The 15,165-nt window shown below is 41.6% G+C and overlaps 1 protein-coding gene across 1 annotated transcript in view; it reads right to left on the bottom strand.

The window, feature by feature from the left end:
* ulk4 (unc-51 like kinase 4) overlaps positions 1 to 15,165 on the bottom strand; it is a 176,672-nt gene that overhangs the window by 129,781 nt on the left and 31,726 nt on the right. Inside the window, exon 17 of the mRNA XM_056286926.1 lies at positions 12,206 to 12,313. Coding sequence (XP_056142901.1) covers positions 12,206 to 12,313 — 108 coding nt within the window. The remainder of the gene's footprint in view (positions 1 to 12,205; positions 12,314 to 15,165) is intronic.

A 15,165-nucleotide genomic window follows, 5' to 3' on the forward strand; every position in this document is an offset into this window, starting at 1 on the left:
GTGTTTTAAAACACTAGGAATTAGAAAAAAAAGACAGAGTGACCATGAACATATCATAAAATTTGGCTCACTCTGACTACTAGAAATATTAGTGCATGATCCAAAACAACCAACAAAAACCTTATTGTTTGAATTACAAAGGGGGAAAAAATATCAGTATAAGAAAAATAAATGTTACATGGTAAATGATCAAGAAATTCCACTTTGAAAACAAAACAAAAATAAACATATGAATTCCAGAGATGATAGCAAGGCTTATGCTGAGGGCCCAAAGTAAACATCTGTTCTCAGCGATGTCCCTGTCTTGGTTGTCACTGAGGCTTTACCTTACGAAAGAATGTGCGGTCGGTACCCGGTCTCCATACGTCTTACATACCATACATTACACATTCATGCATTACATATCACATATATATCACACATTCAGTCACCTTTCCCATACTTACCATGAACCTGTGTCACTTATCAAAATGACATCGTAGTGTTAGTGCATCACTCTACCGTCAAGCATGTAATTTGTGAATACAATAGTATACTACTAAGGAAATACTTTTTCACCATTTTTCTGCTCTCGGTGCAGTCTGATGATTGCCACATTTCACCTGTCTCTGGCCTCGACAGGCTCCGGGCTATATCTAACCTTGACAATGGAGCTGGCACAAGAGGCTACAGCTAATCGTTCTCATTGACTGGTTCTGCAGGAGCGACGAGAAGCAAGGCAGAAAGTTTTACCTGGGGACCCTTAAAGGGACATTCCACACTATCCTGAAAGGACCGTTTCTTCTGCCGCTCAATAGGCAGAGTGGGGGATGGTGCTACAGGAATGTGCCACCTTGTCTGAGGCAATTTTGCTCAGTTTTGATCACTTCTCAAAGAGTGTTTGGAAGAACTTCGTTAGTATTTCTTTTCAGGAGTCAAGTTGAGTGTCAAATGGTGTAAATGCTCTTTCAAAAGTATTTACTTATTGTGGTTAATATGCATTTCTGGGGTGGGGCGGACAACATTTAATGCCAGTCCATCAAGCTCCACAGACCAATGGCTTGTAGCTCAGATCATTCTACAAGCATCTGTCTGGTTTCTCGGGGCTGCAGGCTGTATCCAACCTTGAGACTAGAGGCAGCACTGAAACTGATCATTGACATTGACCAGAAGAACCACCAAACAGAGCGGCCAGCTTACCTTGGGAGAAAATCCAGAAAAAAAGGGCTAGTGGTCTACAGAGCAGATCATTCTCCTCGTCTAGCCCGACATGAGAGAAAAAAAAATCAAATCCTCAGTCTAAAGTGTAGCGCTGACACAAAACGACCTAATAGCACTATGGCTAATCACTCCCATTACCTGGACCAAGCAAACAGGCAATTTAGTGGAACACTTTTAAGACCAAATCCTCAATCCAGAGGGAACAAGAGAAAGCCAAGAACATGCAATAGTCAATCCCTGTGAAGCCCTGCCATACTAGCCATAAAAACAAGCTTTTGGGCTCTATCTAAATCTAAAGATAACCGCAGCGCCTGAGCTAACCAATATTTTGTAGTGCTAACTCGAAGACAAAAAAAATAAAAATAAACACACACACCACCACACCGACACACAAACACACGAACATTTACAAAAATAGTTTTCTGCAGACTGGAAAGCATTACAGCCAACCGTTATGACTGGCCTTATACTACAACAGAAAAGTATTTGATACCTATCCAAACCCAAAACGCAAATTCATGTGTCCATTTCATGATTCTGGCCAGGATGGTCAACATTTTGTAACATGGACCTGAACAAACAAGTACCTCACAGAAGGAAGCAGCCTGTGATTTCAGCCTGTGACAACTCCCGGGCTACCTCACTGACCCGCAAACCATTTTTATGGTGCATATTTTGTGGCTCAGAATTATAGCAAGGTGAAGCCTACTCTCTGATTTCAGACCTTAATCTCTAAACACAACACACTATATCCACAGGAAACTAGAGAAAAAAGAGAATGAGAAAGAGAAAATATGCTCCTTGGGTTCTGGAACATGTTGCTTATGTGCTGTAAAAATCCACAAATCACACATTCAGCCTTTCTTTTTCTCTTTATTTTCTTCTCTGAATGACTGCTGGTATTTTGACTCACGCATCTGGTTGCACGGTGGAACAGCAGAGAGACTAGGAGGCCCTAGGTTCAACCCCTTAGAGTTCTATAAAACACTAAAACAATTTATTTTCACTGAATACTGATGTACTTGGGCCCATCCAAGTCAGAGACATTGACCCTGATGGTTATCTGCCATTTTAGCACAAGCTACACAATCTATAGGCAAGGCAGGGCCCAGTGGTTAGCACTGTTGCCTCACAGCAAGAAGGTCCTGGGTTCGAACCCCAGGCCATCCCAGGTCCTTTCTGTGTGGAGTTTGTATGTTCTCCCTGTGTCTGTGTGGGTTTCCTCCGGGTGCTCCGGTTTCCTCCCACCATCAAAAAGACACGCATGTTAGGGTTAATACTCCTGTCTGTGCCCCTGACCAAAGCAATGGAAAGAAGAACTGGGGTTGGTCCCTCGGTGCTGCAGCCACCCACTGCTCCCATACAGTAGGATGGGTTAAATGCAGAGGACAAACATTGTAGAAATACAATTCACTGGAAGGTACAACGACAAAATAAAGTGGCTTTCTTTCAGCTTAGTACTGCTGCTGTGGTTATTAACAGCCTACGGAGCCCCTAAGGGGACATGGGGGAATTTTTTTTCCCGTTAACTATCTCATGAGCATGAGATACCAGTATAGTCTGGTCGTAGTCTGGGTACTCGTTCTTCTTCCCCCTCGCAGTTTTCTAAGAAATGTTCCCAGAACGCAGAGTATACCTCTCTTGACACACCGTCACTGTCCACAGCTTTCTCGTTTGTGAACTCCATTTTTAGATCAACATTCAGTACTTTGGGTTCCATGAAGACATTAAGGACATCATCAACTATGTTTGCTCGTCTTAATTTGACACAGTGGAGTTCCTTTTCAAATGGTTTTGATGCTGGAAGACTGTTTGACGATACAGGGCCGTCTTTCGGTGTAGAATGCTGCAAGATTAAACATAAGTGTAATTAGGTATGATTATCTCGTGCTCACGAGATAGTTAACAAAAAAAAACAAAAACCATATAGTGTCCCAACTCAAATGGGACCAAAAGATAATATTCTCTCCTCATTCACTGCCATTCATATTTTTTCCGATCTAAGGTCCCATGAGTTCCACCGGAAGGGGCGTGACTTCGGCACTCCATTGCCATCACAACTTATCTCAGCCCAAACTGGTGTTCTAAGATTACTTTATTTTTAATCCAAACATTCGAAAACCAAAGAATATTCAATGTATTGTGATAGAAAACAGAACAGCAGCAAATCCAGAAATAATTATTTTTGCATGATAAATAACTTAATCCATACATTGATTGTCAAAGTCATTGATCTATTCTCTGTTAACTAATTGATCGATCGATCGATCTATTATCGATCTATAACCTTGTTCATTCATGTGTTACAACTAAGAAAAACACTGTAGTACAGGGAGAAGGGATGAAACCAGAAGAATTATGTGACAAGATTGCTTAATTAGACTTAAATCTGAAACATAAGATTTCGGATTTTTTTGTTTTGGCATCATCTTATTGCATAGGCTTTTGCTGTAATATTTGTCAGCACACCGAGTTTGACACTTTGCTTAAGTCCAAAAGACAGTTTTAAGTTAATCATTCCGCTAAGTCATAAAGGTCTGCTCCCATAGGTAAACAACACTTTTTCATGTACCATTTTCACATTTTCATATGCATGTTTTATGCAATTGTTATCAGTCAGTGTTCAACAAAATAATGCCTGCACTGCAAAAACTCAAAATCTTACCGAGAATATGTCTTATTTCTAGTCAAAAAGTCTTATTTCTAGTCAAAACAAATCTGATTACACTTGAAATATGACTCATCACCTAAGAAGTAACTTGTTTTTAGACAATTTTCACTTGTTTCAAGCGAATTTTCATTTGAAATAAGTATAGAAATTTGTCAATGTAATAAGAATAAAAAACTTACTCCATTGACAAATTTGTTCTACTTATTTCAAGTGAAAATTTGCTTGGAACAATTGAAAATTTGCTTGAAACAAGTGAAAATTGTCTAAAAACAAGTTACTTTTTAGGTGGTGTATCTTATTTTAATTGAATCAGATTTGTTTTGACTAAAAATTAGACATTTTGACTAGAAATAAGACAAATATTGTGGTGAGATTTTGAGTTTTTGCAGTGTGTTTGCACATACCTTTTTGAATCGCTACCCATGGCTGTTTTTACTGGCACCTCATATGGGCAACATACTGCCAGTGACTGTTATAAGAAGAATATATTTCAATAAAATTGAATTCTTCATTCATATTCTGCTGTGTTGTTTTTCTTTGTTGTGGTTCACTTCGTTTGTTTCCTGTTCATGACTGATGTAAAGGCAAAGTAAAACATCTATGACAACACTCCTATAAGCTGTACAACAAGTTTAGCTGTCTTAATTCCAGGAAAAATTACTGAGAAGAGCTAATACTGTCATTCTTCATTCCACATAGTAAGCAGCTACAGCAGTTAGACTTCAGCTTTTAATTTTAGTTAAAAATCAGAGTTCCTGGAAAACTTAACAATGTAACTGAGAATGTTTGGTGAATAAACCTGTCAATACAGCCATTGATACAGACACCAAATAGTTTGAGTTTGTCATAAGAGTCCAAGTGCCAAATATAATTAGGCCCTTTTGCAAAATAGCTTCGGCGATGGAGCCATCTCCTTCTTCTGAGTTCAACATTGCGTGGGTCTAGTTCTTGTAGAATTAACCGTATGTCTTCTTTCTTAACATGTAATCCATTCTCCTTGCATTTTGTGTACATCCACCTATATCCGTGGAGTTGGCCGGATGTTTGTAATTGTTCTTGGATGAAATCAATTACCCGATCCAAACCGGTATATCCCTCCTGCCGAAACAGGTTACAAGACTTCAAAATTCGTTTTAAATGTCTCACAGAGACAATATAATGGTGACGTCTTGCAAGTACAGCAGCAATGTCCTTATAATGAAGTCACCAGTTGAAATAAAGCCGAACTAACTCCTCTACTGTCATTTTCAGCCTTATTAAAATCATGGCTTGTCATAGGCTCGACTATGTGATGCAATACAAGTCACAACTCCCCAGCTATCCCCTTCCAGCGTCTACTATAAATTTTAAAAAATCAAATTCATCCAGCCCTGTGATGGCCTGGCGGCCAATGACTGCTGGAAAAGGCTCCAGCATCCCCGTGACCCTGAGAGCAGGATAAGTGGTTCAGATAATGGATGGATGGATGGAAATTTGCCTATTGGGGAGAAGAGCGTTTGAGTGAGGGCGAGAGAGGATAGTTATTGAGAGACAGACCCAAACCTATATATTTTTATATTTTTAAGCAGTTCTAATTTAATGGTGTTTTTTTTTACAGTTTTTGTTTGATTTTCTAGTTTTATATCTAGTTCTATAGTAACATAGTTTGTTTATAGAATTAGCGCTCAAGCTTCCCTCCATGGTTGCTGTTGACTCGAGCATTGTCCAGAGTAGACTGAGCTATTCCCAAAGGTAAAAAAAAACAAACTGCGGGCGTGATTTGATACCTGTAGGTCATCCCAACATTTTCCCCAGATTCTGGCATTTTTTTTAAATCTCAGCTGGGGCCGCGGTCTATCTAAACTTGGGTGTTTTGTTGACCTTTAAATGTCCTTGAGTGAGACAATGAATTTCTGCCAGCTTCAGGGGTCTTTTTTTGTAGCTAAAGTTTGCAGTTGGACCCCTTTGGTGAGGGCATGGGGGAAACAAGTGCAATGTGATGTCACTTGGGGATTGATAAAGAATCCCACTAGTATTACTATTGTGAGAAAATGCCTCATTATTTCCTAATTGTTTAATTTTTTTGAAAACTGGATTTCTAAGATACAGGGTATCTTCAGGACGGCAACAACTGGTTTCAGGCCCTCAGGAGGAGCTTCAAAATTAAGCTTGCTGATTGGTTCTTTATGTTCATCCATCAGTAAATAGAAACCTGCTCTTGATCCACCAGTCTGCTTAAATGAAGGGTACCCAGAGATTAATTAAGATCACCTTTACTAATGGGGTCAAACGAGGCCTGGTTTCTTTTTTCCCTGGTAGGCTTTAGGGTTGGGGGTCAATTTGCTCTCATTCGAATCCAGTCAACATGTAAATTGGAACGGCAACTCATTAGCTATTGACTGCACACTCAGTCTTATTCACCAAAGGCTGGTCTGTCTCTGTTAACTGCACTGAGAAAGCAACTCTTTTCGGCATGTGTCAGGGTTGAGATCGGTTCACTTTAAGCTCAGTAATGCATAAACTCTAAATTGCAATACTGAGTCCTTAACTTTCGAGAGAGAATTTACTCTCTATTATTTACCTGCAGTATGAAAAAGGGGAGAATTTTTGGAAGGTGTTCGGTATCAAACTTTGAAAACCTATCACTTTGGCAGGACCGAATGGGAATTAAAAGGGATGCTGACCCTGAAAATGAATCAATCTCTCTATGCAGACGTCAGCCAAGTAACTGAACCTTTAAATTCAGTGCTGACTCCTATGCATCCTGAATGTATTACGTATATTACCTCTTACTGAACTTACAGTACCTGTTTGAATGAAAATAAATTGAATTAAAAATGTTGACTAAATGTCTAAATGTTGACTTCATTCATGTAAGCTAGGAACTTTCAGAGTTCTAGAAAGCACTGAGGTGATGGTTCCTTTAACACAACACACCACACAAATCTGAGAGGCTGTTGAGCAACTCTGAGAAGCGAATTGTATTTTATAATCTGTCCTTGCCAAATATGCTTTTCACCTGAATAAATGAAAGGCAAAGGCCAGAGTCCTTTCACAGCAAATTTGCTTTTCATAATGTTGTATGTTTTTACTGACATAAATAATGGATTAATATATGCATAAAATATGCAAACCAAACGAGTGAAAATGTCAATTTCAGTCAAATGGGCAATGATGTTTTCCAAAGATTTGGGCTATTCCCAAATAGAGCTGTTGCCCTGACACTCTGGGAACTCTGAATGGGATCTCTAAAATACTAAAGAATCATATGTGAGGATAATAAGTGAGGATTATATATTTTACTACCTACCAATCATGTGCAGCTTGGAGCCATGCCCTGAATACCTTATTGCTGATCACAGAAGCAAATACATATAGTAGATGAAACACAAGATAACAAGATTTCCTGAAAGTCCCAATGGTTTAGTCTAATGGTCTAAACATTTAGGTCACTGTCTTTGATGAACTTCTACTGGTCTCCCAACCTTTATAAAGAACAAGAATGATGCCGTGCAATTGGTTTTCAAACTGTCAAGATGTGCACATCTCACCTCTCTGTATTGTCAAACTGGCTCCCTGTTGCTACCCACATAAAGTTCAAAACCTTGCTGTTGGCATTCCGGGTAGTTCAAGGAATTGTACCAACTTATGTGTAAACCCACATTAACATGGTGAGGTGTGGTGAATTTTCTTTTAACTATGATCTCAAGATGGCACTGACCAATGGCGACATGCTATGAGCTTCTCTCTCCCTTGTATTAATTTTTGCATCAATTGTTAGCTTTCTCGCACATACGGTGGGCAATGGAGGGCACAGTGGCCCAGTGGTTAGCACTGTTGCTTCACAGCAAGAATTTCCTGGGTTTGAACCCCAGGCCGTCCTAGGTCCTTTCTGTGTGGAGTGTGTATGTTTTCCCCGTGTCTGCGTGGGTTTCCTCCAGGTGCTCCAGTTTCCTCCCACCATCAAAAAGACATGCATGTTAGGGTTAAAACTCCTGTCTGTGTCCCTGACCAAGGCAATGGAAAGAAGAACTGGAGTTGGTCCCTGGGCACTGCAGCTGCCCACTGCTCCTATACAATAGGATGGGTTAAATGCAGAAAACAAATTTCGTTGTAACCATACAATGACAAAATAAAGTGGCTTTCTCCTCTATCTTCTTCTTTCTTCTCATATTACATGTACAACGATCATTTATGACCATCAGACCTTAATGTACTTAAGACTAAAAGTTTCAGACTTGTGTGCAATGCCGAAGATACCAAAAGACATTGTTTACATTCCCACGCTATCTTGGAGCACCAGCAACCGACGCCAATACATGCGGAGACACAGAAGACGAGGCGGGGTCCTGGTTAGGCTACAGCGTTGCCCAACTCGACCATCCATCCCTAACATTTTACTAGCCAATGTTGGCAACAAGCTAGACGAACTCCACTGCCATATTAGCTCCCAATGACACATGAGGGATTTATGTGTGTTCGGTTTTACTGAGACCTGGCTGACCTCAAACAACCCAGACAGGGCCATACAGCCTGACAGCTTCTCTGTGCACAGAATGAACCACTTGTGTGAAACAACCAGCAAAATAAAAGGTGGGGGAGTATGTTTTCTGGTTAATAATTCGTGGTACGCCAGTGTGGAAGTAATCTCCCAGTCCTGCTCGCCGGTGTTGGAACATCTTACAATCAAGTGTCGACCATTTTATCTACCAAGAGAATTCCCCTCCATCCTGTTAACTGCTGTTTAGATTTCACCACAAGCCAACACTACAGTAGCTCTGGAAGAGCTCTACGGCACAATCAGCGGCTATGAGAATCAGCATCCGCAGGCTATTTCCATTGCGGTGGGGGACTTCAATCATTGCAGCCTCAAATCGGCACTACCTAAATACTACCTAAATTCTGTGTGGATGCCTATAGTCCCACTCATGCCATCCGCTCCTATCCAAATCAGAAACCTTGGATTAATAGCAACATTTGGCTGAGACTAAAAGAAAGGACTGCTGCTTTTAAAACTGGGGAAAAGGACCGCTACAAGAAAGCCAGGGTATGTGCTGAGGAAAGCCATCAAATTTGTCAAAAAACAATCCCAGGATAAACTAGAACTGCATTACAATGGCGGGGACTCCAGGCGCGTGTGGCAGAGAGTGCAAGCAATAACGGACTACAATCCCAAGCCAGGCAGTTTTACCAACACCACCGCTTCACTCCTGGTTGATCTGAACAGGTTCTCTCCGCGCTTTGAGGGTGACTCGGGACCACCAGACAATACACAGAACCTTGTTGGGCACTCACTCAGCGAGGTAACACATCAAGTGACAGAGGCTGACTTGAGCACGGCTTTTCAATCTGTCAAACCATACAAAGCTGCCGGCTCAGATGATATCCTATCTCGTGTCCTTAAGACCTGCTCTAGTCAGCGTCAAATGTTTTTACAGACATTTTTAACCTGTCTATGTTTGATTCCTACATGTTTTAAGAAAACCCTTATTGTGCCTGTCTACAAAAAAAATCACCTGTATCATGTCTTAATGACGACAGACCTGTTGCTTTGACCTCAGTAATAATGAAATGCTTTGAAAAATTAGTTAAGACATACATAAATCTTAACATTCCTGCCAACCTTGATCTGCTACAGTTTGCTTATCAGTCAAATAGATCTGTGGAAGACGCTGTGTCATTGGCTCTGCATACTGTGTTAAACACCTTGAAGGAAACGATACCAATGTCAGTATGTTGTCTATTGACTATAGCTCTGCAGTTAATACCATTGTACCATCTTAATTGGTGTTAAAGCTTACGGACCTTGGTCTTTGTAATTCCCTCTGTAAGTGGTTATATGACTTCTTTGTAATTCCCTCTGTAAGTGGTTATATGACTTCTTAACAGGCAGACCTCAGACAGTGAGAGCAGGTACCAGCTACTCATCTACCATAGTTCTCAACACAGGAACATCGCAGGGTTGTTGCCTTAGTCCCTTACTCTACAGTCTGTTCACACATAACTGTGTTGCCAAATATCATAGCAGCATAGTGAAATTTGCAGATGACACCACAGTAATTGGACTGATAAATGAAAACAGTGAAGATGCCTATAGGAAGGAGGTGAGGAACCTATCCCTATGATGTCAAGATAACAACCAATCCCTAAATGGTGAGAAAACAGAGAAGATAATTGTTGATTTTAGGAAGTCCAAAATGGACAGGACACCAGTTTACATCAATGGTATCACTGTTGAAATTGTGAAGAACTTCAGATCTCGGAGCCTCTCTCCTGGTCTCTAAACACTAGCTGTGTCATTAAGAAGGCACAGCAGAGACTATACTTTCTGAGATGTCTTAAATTTAGAACGTCCACAAAAACCCTGGCCAATTTCTATCAGACTACCATAGAAAGCATCCTTGAAACATACTGGTGTGGTATGGCAACCTGACTGAACAGGACCACAAACAACTGAGAAGGATAGTAAAAACAGCTTCAAACATCATAGGAACAGCACTGCCACAGCTTCAGGAAATTTACAGCACCTGTTGCAGAAGAACGGCCCTAAGTATCATGGAGGACACCAGCCACACAGCACATGGTCTGTTCTCATTCCTTCCCTCAGGACAACACTTACAGAGAGAGCATCAGAGCTCAGACCAGCTGCCTCAAAGACAGTTTTTACCCCCATGCAGTCAGAACAGTTGGCGCCTTACATAACTTTCACTGATTTATTATTTTGTTGGATTTCTAAATTCTCATTCACTGTTTTTGTTATTATTTATTATTCCCTTATATATAGTTTTAAGGGCTGAGAGCCAGGGTATATGCAATTCACTGCATTTGAAGGTACATGGTACTTTTTACATGTATATGACAATAATTTTAGCAGCACTGTGGCCCAGTGGTTAGCGCTGTTGTCTCACAGCAATAAAGTCCTGGGTTTGAACCCCAGGCCATCCCAGGTCCTTACTGTGTGGAGTTTACATGTTCTCCCGTGTCTGCATGGGTTTCCTCCGGGTGCTCTGGTTTCCTCCCACCATCAAAGATAAGTATGTTGGGTTAATACTACTCTTGTCTGTGCCCCTGACCAAGGCAATAGGAAATAAGAACTGGAGTTGGTTCCTGGGCGCTGCACTGTGGCTGCCCACTACTCCTAGCTACACAGCTAGGATGTGCTAAGCGCAGAAGATTAATTTCTCCAATCTTAATCATATAGTGACTTTGAACCTGAACATATACACTTCTGCTCACCCTCTTTGTTCCACCTCTTGAAGGCTACTGTCCATGCCCAAAACGGCCAGGCTTTCCTCCCAGCTGCTACAGAGTCAGTTACTTCATTCTACCCCACTCCTTAGATGGTCTCTAAGCATGACTGTTATACTGATTTGTAGCATTGCTCAGCTAATTTGTAATTTGGATCCTCTACTACTTTTACCCACACCACTATTGGTGATCTACTCATTGCACAATTACACTAATTGCACTTGACATGATATGCACTCTTTGCTATGATATGATTACTATTTAGCACACTAGTAAGATACCCTTAAGATAAAACATATGTCTTCTAATCACTTTTTTTCTTCATAGTTTGGCATGACCAATCCCTGTTCTTCTGGGTTCCACGACTACACCATTTCACGACCCCTACCATAATTTGGGTGGAAGAAGACTTCCACGTGCCCCCTTCCAATACACATGGAGCCAGGCGACCATTTATTTTCACCTGCCTGCTGCAGGTTTCACCAGGGACAGGTAATGTGTGGAGGCCTAAATTTATTCACAGCTGCACAGGCATCCCACTATATGTAGGAGTCACTAATTGCAGTGATAGGACAGAGTATTGCCAACTATATTGCCAATTGCACGCCTTGCAACATCTGGCCAGCTGGAGGCAACACCAGGGTTCTAACTAAAACTTCCGTGTTGGGATGCAAACCTAACAGTCCATGGCACTATCCAAGCACTGTTGTTGACAATGTAAGTCGCTTTAAATAAAAGCATATGCTAAATGAGAAAATGTAAATGTGTAATGATATTTTTTACCTTTAGATTCCCAATACAAACAGTCAGTTTGGAGAGTGTTGGAAAAAGATTTCCATAAAGTGTATTTTATAAAGCATATGCAAAGCTCATTTCTCTCACTGTTTACTTGCGTTTGTGTGTGTGTGTGTGTGTGTGTGTGTGTGTGTGTGTGTGTGTGTGTGTGTGTGTGTGTGTGTGTGTGTGTGTGTGTGCATATGTATACATGTGTGTCTATTATGATGAATACGAGTGTGTATGTTTACCCACTGCCTACTTGTTTGCCCTGCATTTGGGACCATAAATGCATATCATTAAGACATGTCATGCAGCGCGCTGTCTGTCTACCTGAGAAGCAATGAGGTAGAGGAGCTCCCCTAGTGGCGGCAGCAGGAACTGCTTCAGCTTACTGTTCCTCTGGTTCTCCCTCAACAGTTCTGTTAGCATGGTCGCCGCCTGGAGAGAGCGAGAGAGAGAGAGCGAGAGAGCGAGAGAGCGAGAGAGAGAGAGAGAGAGAGAGAGGTGAAGGGGGACTGACACGAATATAAAGGGAGGGTATTACTAAGCGTCTGAAGTTGATTTGAAATAGTGCCAATCCACTTCTTGGATGTTACTTAATCAAGGTTGATGTGTTGTGGCAAATCAAGTAAAAAAAATACTTCATGGTGTGTTCATGAAAATTTCAATTTCCGTAACAAAACAAATTCAACAGGGCTGGGTAATGCTACTCCTAAACCTAACTTTGTCTTTTATAACTGAAACAATTATAGAGTAGAAAGTGCAAAACAGTAAAAAGCTCTTTTAGAGAGCCAGCTGGAGACACAAGTAAGGTCGGCTCAGTCTTATCTTTGATTACCTTAAACACATTAGAAACTCCAGCAAAGTCCTAAATATTCAATGGATGACTTTACACATCATGTGCTTGGATTCTTCCAAACTGAAAACATGACTACAAACATTGCAGTCTCACAATGGCTGTCGACTCTTCCTTATCAACCACCTTTTGACAGTGTACTCTATGAGAACTTTACGGCAGCCTCAAAGAGCAGAAACAAGGCCTTTACATCACCGCAGTAGTGCTACACTGGCTAATACAAGGTAAGTACAGAGGATGTGGAAATACATTCATTTTAATCCAGAGTAAAAACAATGATAATTACCCCACATATTTCATTCATGTTTTAATCAAAACGACTGTCTGAACCACAGAACTGCAGGGTTTCATTAAAACTAAACTTTGATAGGAAGTGGCAAAAGGTCATGATGAGACTCTTCCTGTTCCTCTGAAATGCAAGATGGTTTTCTCAAGCTGCAGTAGTAGCAGGGCTGTTTTAACTGTGCAATGGTGTATCACAGGCACAGAGTAAAGCCTAACTCTCCTTTTTTTTTGGCAAGTTTTTACTGATGTGCTATTCTTTACAATGTGGATATAAGAATGCTTGTGTAGTTGTAAAGATGTATTATTTCTGCTTCTGCAGAAAGCCCATAGAGGGGATGAAGATGAAAAAGATAAGTGAGAGGGGTACAGAAAAGAGAAAGGGAGCGAAAGAGATGGGGGGGGGTGGAGGGAGAAGAGAGAAGTTCAGAGGAAAAATGGCTACTGAGATGAGAAAGAAGGATTAGATGGGGGGGGAAAGGAGGTGGGGAGGGATAAAAGAGAGAAAAGTGGGGGACAGGGATAAAATGAGAGAAGGTAAGTGTGGTAGTGCAGTGTGGTTTAACCTCGGCTGCAAGCGGAGAGAGGGAGTGTGGCTCGCGGGAGGGCAGACGCAATAGGGAGTCTGATTAGTGATCAGCCCCAGGTGTGCCAACTTTACAAACTGTCCTTTATATACTGCTGTGAAGCTGGGTCCTGGACTGACACCAACATGGAGAACACAGGCGGACGGAAAACACAGAGAGAGAGAGAAAGAGGAGGGATACGTTGCTCTGAAGAGAGAAAGAGCCAGGCATCAGTGGCTCCGGCACCATAACGGACCGGCCCATACGAAGCACGCATAAAGAGACACTCAGAGATATTGTCTTGAATAAAGCCTGCGTTCCTCCTAAAACCGCGTCTTCCTTCTACCTGATCCTCTCGTGACAAAAGACTTAGTCCTGTTAGCATCAACTATCCCTACACTGAGTTTACTGACCACTCTTTGGGAGGTGGCGAATATTGGGCCAGATGTCCTATTTGCCAAAAGGGATGTGAAGCGGTGCGGTGACCTCTTGCTTCCTGGTGTAGTGATCGCCAGGGGTCCATCAGGACCTTAGCATATGGCCGCTCCTATGCAAATATGTCCACAGCAGCACCTTCTCGTAGTACCTCCTGTTTTCACAAAGTCTGCTGCGGGGGCGACCGGGTTCCCGGCGGTTTAACTGGGTGGGTTGATTGGACTCGTTAGCCTTGGTTGGCAGCCAATCTAGGAGAAGGACAACTCTGATTTCAAACCCGAGTAGATGAAGCTCGTTAGCCTTGTCAAGCAGTTCATCTCGGAGAAGGCAAACTCTGATTTAAAACCCCCGCTGCCTTGCGGGTATACTCATACATGGGAAAGGCTTTGGGAAGAAACCCTGAGGAAAAATCTGCATCCATCTCCATTGCCAGTTGTCTCGCTAGTCTTGCCACTGGTAGTAGGTGGTCTCGGATGAGTGAGTGGGGTTGATGATGTGCAACTCTTCCTCACTTTAATCATCACGCAAGTCATCTGTCATCCATCACAGGATGACTAGATGGTCCCTGACGCTGCGACAGACGAATAACTGGCCACTCTTTAAAAACACACACACACACACACACACACACACACACACACACACACACACACACACACACACACACACACACACGTAGTACATAGCGGCAGCCACCGGGGCTGGAAGTTGAAGCCAATGAGGAAGCGCCTTTAGTTGCAGTTTCAGTCCAGTGTAAGTCAATGAGAAATTTCCATTTCTACTCTCCAATACAAAGTCAACAATTTTTTTTTTTTACTACAAGTTGGGGTCTCAGTGGTTAATTTCGGGTCTAGCACAGTGTGAGGGAGGTAAATGTAAAGTTTCATTAAGACGATGTTAAAGGTCTACACAACACAAAAACAATTTTCACTGAATATCAGTGTACTTGGACACGTCCAAGTCAGAGACATCAACTCTGGTGCTTATCTTGGCATTTTACTGCAACCTATATGAGCTATACGTGCTATACGCAAAGAAGTGAAGCACTTTGGGTGTCTAGAAAAGTGTTATATAAATGTAATGATTATTATTATTATCATTATTAAAGAAGTGAATTTCAGCTAAGTGCTGCTTCGGTGGTTACAACTGTA

Source organism: Lampris incognitus, chromosome 9, assembly GCF_029633865.1.
Source record: "Lampris incognitus isolate fLamInc1 chromosome 9, fLamInc1.hap2, whole genome shotgun sequence".
Classification (NCBI taxonomy): domain Eukaryota; kingdom Metazoa; phylum Chordata; class Actinopteri; order Lampriformes; family Lampridae; genus Lampris; species Lampris incognitus.